This window comes from Olea europaea, unplaced genomic scaffold, assembly GCF_002742605.1.
Source record: "Olea europaea var. sylvestris unplaced genomic scaffold, O_europaea_v1 scaffold203, whole genome shotgun sequence".
NCBI classification, from domain to species: domain Eukaryota; kingdom Viridiplantae; phylum Streptophyta; class Magnoliopsida; order Lamiales; family Oleaceae; genus Olea; species Olea europaea.
Genome location: NW_019238199.1, coordinates 84,182 through 97,826, shown reverse-complemented (window position 1 = coordinate 97,826; position 13,645 = coordinate 84,182). Strand labels below are relative to the sequence as shown.

Genomic DNA, 13,645 nt, shown 5'->3' with positions numbered 1-13,645 from the left:
GATTTGATTTGATCTTTGACTTCTTTAAAATCACTCATAGCCGTTGAACTTAAATGAAAGATTCCAGAGTCTTTATCTGAGAAATAAAAGTTGCAATCTTCGCTATTATTATGCTATGATTAATATATTTCTCATGCAATAAAAAAGAATAATATTTTTAACTTAGTGTTTGGACGATTATTGGTTTATGTGGTAATATGATGATCACTATCATATTGTTCAATGGAGCGTGGCGCTACCTCGATGGGTGGCCCACACACCTTGAGGTAACGTGGTGGGTCACTCGCCAAGGTGGCCCTCCCTTAAAGGACGATCGCACCACTTGGACGATTTGATCGTTTTACTGAAGTATTTCTTTGTTCAATGTCCGAAAATGCATTCAAACTTCATTAAATGTGACATTATCACGATGAACCCATTATTCATGATTGTCAAGATCCTACATAAATAGCATTATTAAATAATAAAAAATACATTTGAAAATATATGATAATGAGATAATTAATTTAGAATAATGGCATGTAGTCCCACTAGAGTTACAATCCTAATCCAGGTGGACTTAGATGATAGTTTGAATGAAAGGTAAAATTAAATGATTAATTTAATTTTACCAATCATTTAATACCACATTAACGCTACGTAGACTGAGATTGTAATTCCAGTAAGGATTACTCGTTAATTTATCTAATAACCCGAAACAAATTCCATGAACTCTGAGTCAGATTCCAACGATGCCATGGTGTCTGGCGCCAAAACCACCTCTAGATCAACACTTCCACCACCATTACGTCCCGGAAATGCAGAAATCTTGCCATCAAATTTGTTGGCCCGACCACTCCGAACCGCCATAGGTCGACCCCATCCAAAATCATTATCGTACATTGGAAATCGGGGAGAGCTACCCATTGTGATCATCGCGCCATCAAAATTTCCCAATGGGAAACACCTTGGGTCTTGCTCCCAGTCACTTATGTACTTTCGTACGGTAGCGTTATCGTGCGCTAGCACATTTTTGTTTAATTGCTCGGCACACCACCGTAGATCTTTAGCCAAAACATCACCGGCAGTTGCGAATGTTGGAATGCTCTGAATCGCGTTGCCGAAATATAGAGGCTCCAGCTTCGGCTCCAGTCGGTGACGGCAATTCACTGCCATCCGGAACGTTGTCCTTTTGGAAGCTGGTAAATTTCTGGCACGCGTGATGCCGCGCCATAAGAGAGCACATAGTGATTGAAACGATGAAATCTCGGCCGTTTGATCTGATGAATAATTTGATTCCCTGGAAATGGCGTTTCTGAACCAAGTTATCGGCGTCAACTTCCCGTCGGGAAATTTCAACGGGTCATTCCTCTGTTTGCCCATCAATTCGATAATATTTAATTCCCATTTCTGATTGTTGGTTTTGGATTTCAGCTTCTGAATTGATTCTCTGCTAAAACTGAAAATTCTCTCCCTCAACGGAGCGTCGACGGAGAAACTAACCTTAGGTCCGCCGGCGGGGAGTTTCAACACTGCAGGAGAAATAAAAACCGAGTCACGACAGAAATCCGACGTCCTTGAAATCCTCTTGACACCTCTACTTATCTCAGCAAAAGTGTTAAAGAAATTCCAGAAGGAGGTCCCATCTGTAATAGCGTGATTCACGGCGCAACCAATGAAAACTCCGTCAGCCAATTCCGTGACCTGAACGGCAAGAATAGGGCTGAAATGGCCTTCATAACTCACCTTTTGATCAAAAGCAAAGAACCCCTTAACTTCTTGAGGCACATCAATGGAGCCCAGAACGTCCCTTACATAAATATTTGACCCATTGGCGTGGATAAAATCCACTCCAGCATCATTGCAGGTAATGTAAACATATCCCTCCGAATCGGTGGTGAGTCGACCCGCAAGTGGCGGAAAATGTGTCAATGTCTGTGAGAGACTGGTTTTGAGTAGAGCAACGAGTTGATAAATGGGAAATGGTGGGCGGGTAAACAAAGCCCCTTTCTGAATGTAGTGACAAGATAGCATGGGGAGGTCCGAAACAGAAAGTCTAAGGACACCCAAATTGGATTTATGGGCTGGGAAAATTGTGCATTTGGAGACCAGAGGAAAGCACTGCGAAGGCATTTTCAATTCTTGAATTTATGCTTTCGCAGTCTTTTTGTGCTCACTTGAGAAGAGGGATTGAAGTGAGAACTGAGAGTGAAGAGTGGAGGAGTGGCTTTTATAGGGGTGGGGGTGTGTGGTTGGGTTCATGCATTTGCTAAGGTGGCTGGTCAAGGTTGATGGTTGAGGATTTTTAAATGGGTAAGCCGGTGGGCACTGCTGATACTGAATATTTGGGTTGACTTAGGCAAATTGTATGATTGGAAGGGCACGTGTACAACTATCACAATTAACTCAATAACTTAATGTTTAATTAAACAAAAATTGGGATTCATCATTTTTGCGGAGCACTGAAAATAGAAGTAAAATGCTCCTCTACCATGCCTGTAAGAGGCCTGGTAGAGGCCCTCTCTCTCATTGTTCTTACCTCAACGTGGGCCTCAACGTCTTAAAAAATGAAAAAAAAAAAAAAAACCCACTCCACCTATGTGAGGAGTCGATAAGACCTCTGTAAGTGTTGGGTTTGCACGCCCAACACGTTTGAAATTAGAATTAGAATTGGTCATTGTGCTAATTTCATATTTTATACTTGAAGGATTAATCTATTTTGATAGAAGAAAAACGATAAAGAGGTTAGCAAACATGTATGTGATAGTACATGATTGAATAAAAATGTTGACAGTATTTTAAACTGTCTAATAATAAAATATCATATGACATTATGTGAAAGATTATGTTAATCATTATATCACTATAGCATGATTGATACGTGAAGATAGTCAGTTTATCCCCCGTTGACATGTTGGTGAAATAGACATTATAATAACAAACATTATTAGAGGAGAAAGAAAATTAAAATTTTGGGAAAAAATTAGGACTAAACTCCCTTTTTTCTTTTTGGGTGAAGTGTAGAATCGACTTACTAATCTTTAAAATTGAGGGGTTGACTACCCAACACATGCAATTATGTGAGATTGGGTTCCACCTAATCTAATTTGTTACTCCATCTGTCTCATTTATATAAACTGACTTTCCTTGTTTTCTTATTCCAATCATATAATTGGGTTTTTATATTATGAATGTTTGTTTTGTTTGTTTACTAATATATTTTTATTTAGTTTGCTCAGTACTAATTTTTTCCACTTAATCTTGAAAAATTGTACAAACTTAAATAATGTCAAATTAGTAAAGTTTTTGGCAAAAATTGCTTTTTTCAATAACATTGAGGGCTTGTTCAGTTGTAATTAGGAGAATTGATTTTTTTACTATTAGAAAGAAAAATGGATCTCACTTATGAGTGAAGAAGTTAAAAATTACGATTGATATAGTGTGAAATAATGAAATAACGGTCAAAAAATTAATTTTTTAAAGTGAAAAATTGCTACCAAACGGGAGCAATATAAGATTTTTTTTTTTTTTTTTAATTTGTGTGAAAAATAAAATAAGTCTATACAAATGGGATGAGGTGAGTATGTTGATAGTTGAAAATTTTGTTTTAAAATGACTATTATGTCCTAACTATAAACTAAATACTAAAAGATTAAAATGGAAAAATAAACAAATTGAAAAAATAAAAATAAAAAAATCTGTTAAATAAACAAAAAGGAAAAAGAAAAATAAATAGCATTTAATACATAGTTAGGACGTAATAGTCATTTTAGATAAACTTTGACTCTTCATCTATCAAAGTAATAGACTAATAGTTTCCATTAGGTGAGAATCCAACCTCTCAATCGTAAATAGGTGGGGGAGTCAAAAATCCATTTTTAGGAGTCAATTCTATTCTTCATGAAAGGCTGAGAGGTCTCCTAATTTTTCCAAAATTTTAACTATTATACAATCAATCACCTTTGAATGCTAAAAACCAACCTTTTGTTAACTATAGCAATCAACTTTTAAAATATCTTTTTCGTCCGATTTTCCAAATACTTATGGCATCCTCTCGTTCTTAAAGTCAATTATTCAAAAAATTATGCGCCTATTAAAATGTATGAGTATTAAAAAAGATTATTGCTATACATATAGATCCATCGACCTTACATTTTAGTCATCCAGCAATCTTGATCGAGAAACTGAAACCTAACATAAGTCGTAAGAATGAGTTCTTAATAAATTCATGAATTGAGTTTGATCTTTGAGGGTAAGAGAGAAATATTACAAGAGTTGAGTTTGATAGATGGAAGGGTGGCGAAACATTACAAGAGTGTACAAAGGTGATTGGATTTGCAAGCTTGCTACATAAACATGCTTATTGACAGACCTTTTCTTTTTACACATAAACTAGGTGAAATTTCATTCGCAGTAATATAAAAAGAAAAACAAAAACAAATAGTGGCCAATCAAAAATTATCAACTCATTCCCAATGAATGCTCTGAAGAATGAAAAGACGTATAAGGGCTAAATCAATTTCATGCAGTTTTTTTGGGGAGAGAAATTACCCTTATCATTGCAGTCAAGCTATACGTACAGAACTCATACAAAATACACACATGCATGGGTGGATGAGTTATTTTTTGTAATATTTTAATTTGTTGGATATTGGTTAAATAAATCGAGAATTGAAAATCGATTAAAGTGACTTCGTATCGACTTCGACCAAATACTTAAAAGCTCGACTCAATCCGTTTAGGCAAAATTGTTTGCCACTTCGCCGATTCGGGGCGCACAAACGGGGATCGACCTGCCTGTATTGAAGGGTATATTTGGCATTTCGAAAACTAATACCGGATGAATGAGAAATTACGAAAAATGACGAAAATCAGGTCAAAATATTTGACCGTGCGACCGCATGGTTGGTAAACCGCGCGATCACACGTCAAATTCAATTCCAGTACCGCACGGTTGTCCGGTGAATAGACACCTTTTCATAAAGGTGCATTGTTTGGAAAGGGTGCATGGTTTGGCCTCAACCATTTCGTCCACACCCTTTCATGGTCTATAAATAGGACTCTTTGGGTGTTCTATTCCTCACAATTTGATATGCAAAACATCTCTCATCCTCTCTTCTATTCAAAATCAAAATCATTTCATTTATTTTGATTTTCCTTCATTTCATCCTTGGAGTACATAAGCCTAAATTTGGTTCGTTGTACTTGTGTTTTGGAGTGCTACAAACACAAGTGTAGCCGTTGTATCTTGGGAGTCGATTGCCGAAATCCGTAGGCACCGTTGCGGGGCAAATTCGACTTAAGGACAAAGAGTCCAACTCTTGTCCCGGCTTTGTCCCTACTTTCTTCTTCTTCTTGTTTGTGTTTTCTTTGTCGTTACTCTGTCCAATTTTCGACACGGATTTACAAACCATCATTATACTTATTTTGGCGTCACTATTCACAAAATTCCTCCAACATAATTCACATGTGATCTGCCCTCATGTGAGTATCTGTACGTCTTTTGTAAATTATTTTTCTGTACAATCGACTTTTTTCTTGTCATTGAGCCTGCTTGATTATTTTACTTCTTGAATTTGAAGGACATGTGGGGCTCTTAGAACGCAGCGCGTTTTATTGGCTTCTAATTAGTATTTATAGTAAGAAGAGAAGTACAAAACTCGAGGCAAGGAAGGTCTCATATTTTGCAACAAATTCTGAATTCTTCCCTTGGATTGCTGAATGCCCACATCATAATCATAATTATATACATCCTCTATCTCATAAACAAAGATTTGCTTTTGGGGTATTTGCAAAAATGTCAAATTTTACGTATATTAATTTAAAAATGTCCACTTTTGATAATCTTTCCAAAAATGATCAAATTTAATACCAAATCCTTTTTTTACTCTTAATGAAAGAATAAATAATTTTATATTGCACATGTAAAATCACAAGTAATGCTAGATGCAGAAATATCGAGAATAACATTTAAAGTGTAGAAAAATATCATTTTCGAAATAAAATGTCATTCTAGACATTTAATATTGCGATTTGACATGTATACTTTTGAAATATAAACGGATTCAAATATCGAGAACGACATTTGAAATGTCAAGAACATCATTTTAATATAGCTTCGCATGGAAGCTACTTAGGGGTACTCTTGTCCAAGTAATTACAAAAATGGACATTGAAAAATTTTGGACATTTTTACAAATAAGTATGTCAAAATTGACTTTTTTTGTAATTTCCTCTTTGGCTTTTTTATTTCGTTTGTCTCAAATTATAAATTGTTTTCTAATGAAAAGTAAAGTTAATTTCTTAAATTTTTAATTTATCATTATTTTATATATTGATTGTACTATATATAAATATGATTTACATATACATGATATGATGAGATATAATTAGGTCAAAATTTCTTCATCCAAAAATAATAATAATAATAATAACATTTCCCCAATTTCTTTTTGACATCTATATGTAAATAATTATGTACAAGTAACATTATTTTTAATAAATTTTATTACCAACAAAAAAGAACAATTTTTTATCTAAATAATTATTTAATGTAAGGATGTACTAGGAATAATCTAAGTGAATTTTATGTTTTTAACTATAACAATTATGCTATCTTAATGTGTATGAAAATGAAAACAAGTCTATTACTAGAAACGTAGGGAGTATATAATAATTAATATCTCGAGAACCTTTTCAATAGATTCCGATTTGCTAGCTCCCATTCGTAGTTTTGCTACAGATGAAACACAATGAATCTTTTTATGACGCTTCTTCCTTCTAATGATAGGCATATTTATGGTTCTTTTCTCCGAAATGAAGCAGCAGGCATCGGTCTACATATTATATACTCTTTGATCATACACTTTCAGGAACCAAAAGCGTAGATTTAAAGGCAATTAATAGTACGTGATATTGGACACAAAGTAATGCACAATTTATCTTCTTCAAAGTATGTAAACCTTATTTTTGGAGAACATATGTAATTAAAAGTAATGTTCTAAATTCCGTGCCTTGACGATGCCTACGCACTACCAAGATGCAAGGCTTGGAGAAAATACCAATTTAGCGGTCGACACTAGCGCACCTAGGCGCACCATGCATTATTAACATTTTTTTTTTCAATTTTCTTTTAACGTAAAGTTTTCATTGAAAGGTCCAAAAAGTTGTTTACTCACTTATTGACCCACTAATTTATAGAGGACATATCAAAGAATTTTGTTGTAAACTTTCGATGTGTGATAAGAATTCCTTTAATTTGCCTATAATATATACATCTAATTTGGCTGTAATGTATGGAAAATTGAATTTGATTGCAGTGTATTGTACCTTTGATTTTATTGTAGTTGTATAAATAGTTATTTGCATTTTATTAAGTTAATTAATCATTTTTCTATCTTTTACTAATTAATTAATAAAAAATTAAAAATCTCCATATATTTCAAGTAGTATTAGTATAGTATATCTTGTTTATTATTTGAAATATATTTATTTTATTAAGCTTTTAAAATTGCATTTGGTACTATAATTAGTATATATTATTAAATGATTTTTAGATTGATTAAAATTTAAAATAATATTAAAATAAGAAAACACTTTCTTTTTTCTTTTTTTTAATGTCTTTTTATGTTTAAGTCTTGTCTAGACTCACATCAAACGAAGCTTAGCCTTCAAGCATTATCACACACTACGCTTTCTAGAGCACTGATTAAAAGTAAGGAAAATTTTTGTATTACATACAAAAATATTTTATTAAAAATGTTGTATGATTAGAAACGAATTTGGAAAAAAAAAATTGAGACTCAAAGATTTAGCCCTTGTTTGGTGAGGATTAAAATCAAATTTTTAGTAGATTTTGATAGAAGTTGATAAAATATATGATTGAAAAGTTGTAGGATTAATAAAATATGTGGTTAAAATTAATTATTGATTTTCACTTAAATTAAAATTAAATTAAAATCGAACACAATCTGGGTTTAATTTTTTTTATTATAATTTGCATAACATAACCCAATTGAATTTGGGTGACGAATCCAAATTCATGATCCCAAATCCCAAAACAATTTTTTAATATAATGATGATTAGATGAAATTAATACGCGCCGGCTAATTACGTTCTGTATGTTGGCTGTCATTCCCCCATTTCTGGATTCTAACTATTTAATTATAATCAAGTTGGGATTAACTCTTTAATTAATATCAGTAAACGTATGTTATTGATTACCGGATGAGAAAAGTCGGTTAAATAATTAAAAAATAAGCAGCAAAACCGTCTTTTTCGATACGTCGGCGTAATATTTAAAATGGTAGAAGTAGGGAATGTTAATAAGAAAAAGTTTCAGATACAGGCTTTTCACAGGGTGCTATGTGTCAACATCTTGTTGGCATTTTTTTTTTCTTTTTCTTTCTTTTTTTTAATTAATCTTTTAATGGAAACTCGTCAAGTGTTATTTCTGTAAAATCTTTGTTGATTTTTGCTCTACTTATAACATTGGTATGTTAATTATTTAGTGTTTGGTTAGTTAATTATTTGATTTGGTAGGCTCCTTCGGCTAAAGATATTTAATTATTAATTAATTAATTAATTAATATAGTTGGAATCTAATGGGTTAACGGTAGGTTTCTTTGGCTCTAGATATTTAACTATAAATTAATTTTAAAGTTTGATTATAAAATTAATTAATATAGTTGGAATCTAATGGGTTAATGTTCTTGCTGTTTTCTTGCTAAGCGTGCGATAGGTCAAGACCGACCATGCATCAACAATTTACTTAATTTTATTTTTTATGTTACAACTATTGTTTTTAAGACCGATTTCTTTGAGCTATGTGCAAGATCAATCTGCTTTCAAGGCCGAGGACTGACATCTTCATATTTATTTCTATGGTCCTTAATGTTTATATTTTGCATCATTTGCACCCTTTGAATCTCATTTTAAAGAGCCACATGTCAACATTTGAAGAGAACCGTCTTGATAGAAAAATCGTGTTTCTCATTTTGAATAAAAAATTATTTGTTGATGTGGTCTTAGTGTTTAAATTGCACCCTTTCGATTTGACGAGTGACTAAGTAATAATATTTTTTCTGCTCAAACTGTATCCAAATACTCTGAGAGCTACTATTGATTTACGAATGAGAATCAAATCAGACGCCTTTTATCTTCAATGCCATGACATGAGCCCATGTCCATTCTTCGGATTTTGATCATTTTAGGCTCATGTTAGTGAAAGGAGTCATTCTAAAGGATCTCTAAGTCAAAAATTGTATTAACTTTGCTGTTTGAATGATCTCTTCCTTCCATTTTCTGAACAATAGTTTTATGTCACATTTGCCAGGAGAGAATTAAATAGCAGCAGAGAGCACACTGAAAGGAAGCAATGAAGAAAGAAAGAAGCTACAACTTTACTTATTCCACCATCTAGTCTTAGTATGGCTTACCTAACATGCACTTTGGTTTATTTTGACTTAAGCTTTACTTTATCCAGTTGGAAAAAAAAAAAGGGATTTGGAGAAGAGACAAAAGGAATAACAAAAGATTGCAGCAACAAGATGAATAAACCAGAAAGTTGTGAAGAACAAATTTGAAGGCTCGAACGCGGAATCGTTGTCCTCAAACAATATTTGCCCCCTCTTGGGATTGAATGAGATGCTTAACGGTTTTGGCAAATAGTTTGTATGATTATATCAAGGCTTGTAAATGATTTAACGCTAAATCACAAGTACAATCCTCCAAAACTTTAAAAATACCAGGAAGATATTGAATATGAATGTAAATCAATAGTTTGATTCAATGTGGAATGATATGTAGATCTTAAGATTTTTTCAATGTTTCTAATGTATTTGTATTGATCATTAATCGTCTATTTAAAAGCGACAACTTTTAATCCAAAATAGCCTCCAAGTTTCAAATTGAGAAATTAGTCAACGGCTATTTTCTAACACTACGTGTACGCATAGTATAAATTTTGTGTACGCATAGTAGAAGCAAATTTGATTCTTTTTTAGCTAAAACACATCTCGTGTATGCGTACGCATAGGCAAAAATCAAATTTTATATTTTTCATTTGGATAATTGGCACAAAACGTCCCTATCTTTCAAGTTTATTGTGGAAAACATCCCTACCTTTCATTTTTTGGCATTTTTGCCCTCATTTCAACCTTTCTTTGCGCTGGACGTCCTTCCGTCCATATTCCGTCAGTTTTTCCGTTAAACATTCGAGTAATTGGCACAAAACGTCCCTACCTTTCAAGTCTATTGTGGAAAACGTCCCTATCTTTCATTTTTTGGCATTTTTGCCCTCATTTCAACATTTCTTTGCGCTGGACGTCCTTCCGTCCATATTTCGTCAGTTTTTTCGTTAATTAAATACAAAAATATCTTTTTCTTTCCATAAACAAGAGTAAAATTGTCCTCACCCACTTCACCCCTTTTTCCCGCCATCAACTTAGTCCATAAGTAACAGTAGCAGCAACATGAATCTGAAAATACTTTAAATGATTAAGTTAAATAAAGAAAAAATATTGTGAACACATTATATTTCACAATTCCACAACTACTGTTGCTGTCATCTTGTGTCACTGGAAAAATTTAGAAAGACATATTAAATGGGTAGTCAATTTATTATGAGTCAATTTAAAATGAGCCATTCATCTTCTCCATTGAGCCAAAAAGAGCCATTCACCATTTTGGCTCATTATAAATTGACTACCCATTTAATATGTCTTTCTAAAATTTTCCAGTGACACAAGATGACAGCAACAGTAGTTGTGGAATTGTGAAATATAATGTGTTCACGATATTTTTTCTTTATTTAACTTAATCATTTAAAGTATTTTCAGATTCATGTTGCTGCTACTGTTACTTATGGACTAAGTTGATGGTGGGAAAAAGGGGTGAAGTGGGTGAGGACAATTTTACCCTTGTTTATGGAAAGAAAAAGGTATTTTTGTATTTTATTAACGGAAAAACTGACGGAATATGGACGGAAGGACGTCTAGCGCAAAGAAAGGTTGAAACGAGGGCAAAAATGCCAAAAAATGAAAGATATGGACGTTTTCCACAATAGACTTGAAAGGTAGGGACGTTTTGTGCCAATTACCCTTTAATTAATGGAAAAACTGACGGAATATGGACGAAAGGACGTCCAGCGCAAAGAAAGGTTGAAATGAGGGCAAAAATGCCAAAAAATGAAAGGTAGGGACATTTTCCACAATAGACTTGAAAGGTAAGGACGTTTTGTGCCAATTACCCTTTTCATTTTATTTTGATTCTACTAATTCCACAATTGAGCCCAACGATTAGCCCATTATCATTCCATTGATTTTGAACAAATATTAAACAATCTCCCACTAGTTCAAAATCAATATGATCACATGTTTAAAATGACGACACTTATGCATAAGAATTAGATATCTTTCGATTTGAATCTAATCATAGTGTAATTCAAATAAAGTAAAGTCAGAATTAGAGGTAAAATGGAAGCTTTGAATCAATTATTCATTGTGATAATATCGGTAAGAACACACATATAAGTATCACATGTTCTCAAGTTCCTCAACTCGCTTAGCGCTTTTATGACCTTGTGCTCATCCTATTTAACAAACTTTTAAGAATGAACCTCTAACTCTCTATTGAGGCAGCACCACCTCAAAGTTCGTTTAGATAAATTCTTTCAATATTTTTGTTACTTTTAGAGGTACTTGTATTTTAACACTGAATTTCATTAAGAGTTTAAAGCTCAAACCTCATTTCAATAACAACCAGCATTATTTTAATTAAGATAGGGTTATCGCGGATTTTAATAATGCTGTAACTATACACATATCAAATAACTTGTTGTTACCCTTTGAACCCATGTATTACATTTTGAATAATGACATGTAGGGTTGCTGTCATTGGTGGACCTTTGTAGTTTAGGATTTTCAATCACGTCCTACTCGAAGTAGATACTAGTAAATTTCTTTTTAGTGATCTAGTTAAAAGATCCGCTAAATTCTCAATGAAAATTATTCCACTTTTGATAATTTCCTTGTGAAGTCAAGTATAAGACTTACATGTTTAGACTTTCCATTACACATGATTTAATATCTTATCAAATATAGTTAGCCAACGATCGATTCATTTGATAGATACGACTCCTCATCTCTAAAAAATCTTTTTCTCACTAGCTTTATCTAAAGTTTTATTGATATTCAAACATGGTTGGAAGATTTCTATCAACCATTACACTAGTCAATCACTTTAATTTGTGAATTTCATACTTAGGTATTCACTTATCATCATTAAATCATTACAATGATCTTCAATTTATGGATATTTTTTGAATATTCCCATTGGTTTTGTAAGCGCCATGACCTGCTTTCACCCATTTCATCCACTTTAAACTTAATGTATGTTAACCTTATAATTGTATAAGAATTTTTTTACCTTTTCTCCTTCATAGGTATCTTTCTATGATTAAAAGGTTTAGGGAATCGTAACTTTTTAAACTAAGTTATCCCCATAATTCCTTATTTAGGAATACATATGCTATCTAGTAATATTACATTCACATGTTTTTGAACTTCTCATATAGATTCACAGCCATTTATGTTCACCCCCACATTTTTGGGCTATACTTGAACTTAGAGTTCATCAACTTTTTCATATTTCAATTCACTTATCATCATGATAATATTTGTGAAAGTCTAAGTATTTTTAGATAGTGGTTGTTAACTCGCAATTTACTTCAATCCAACTATCTTTAATTTTGATCATGGTCATCTCATAGACCAACAATGCTTTTCAAGCATAAGCCAACTTAATTGGTTCCACGATTGAAGTCAAAAATTCAATCAATAAAGAAGACTAATTTTCTTAATTCACACGAATTGCAAGTTCTCAAATCATTTACAACTTATCACTCTCACAAGATAGCATTATATCATATTGAATAATAAGGTACATGTTCACCTTATTCACATTTGGACAAAATCACGTTTTGTCATACTCACATGTAAACACAATTTTGCATAAATCATCTCTCTTAATTTTATCAAATTAATTGAGGCTATCAACATTAACTAAAGTTAATATAATTTTAACAAGACATGAACTCAACCAACTAGTTTATCATGTCATTCTCATATTCCAATAAAAGAAATGATTATTGGAAGTCATACACTTTCAACAAGTAGTCGGCATTCTTCCAATATTATCATTCCAAGCATATGAACCATTTCCAATTTCAAGTCATTATGTGAGTTAATTCTCGCCACCAAATGATGATTTTCACTTAGACAAATTCAACTTACAAGTACATACGAGTCATATAGTTAAACTCAACAATGGTTATGATAATTGCCATTAAATTGCCTCACATCACTTTGTCTTTCTCATTGTAAACATAATCATATTTTAAATATAGGATTATGCAAGCCATTTAGAGAAGATCATAAATTTTGCAAATGTAAGGTCCTTTTAGACCTAATTTAATATAACAGTGATTATGTAAAGAGAGATGGTCACACCATAATAATATAAAAATCCTCGAGATATCAAGTCCAACATGGATTAACAATTTTAAAAAACATCTATTATTCCTTTCCAAATCACATTTTCCACGTTAGTACATCCATGTAAATTACTTGGATTAACAAAGAAAGACACTCATTTTCCATCATCTAA

At 32.6% G+C, this 13,645-nt stretch overlaps 1 protein-coding gene across 1 annotated transcript; it reads right to left on the bottom strand.

Annotated features, from left to right (window-relative positions):
• Window positions 1-393: 393 nt before the first annotated feature.
• LOC111379761 (uncharacterized acetyltransferase At3g50280-like) lies at window positions 394-2,205 on the bottom strand. Its single transcript, XM_023003199.1, has one exon. It carries the CDS (start codon window positions 2,110-2,112, stop codon window positions 685-687), a length of 1,428 nt encoding a protein of 475 aa, XP_022858967.1. The 5' UTR covers window positions 2,113-2,205; the 3' UTR covers window positions 394-684.
• Between the last annotated feature and the right edge of the window lie 11,440 nt (window positions 2,206-13,645).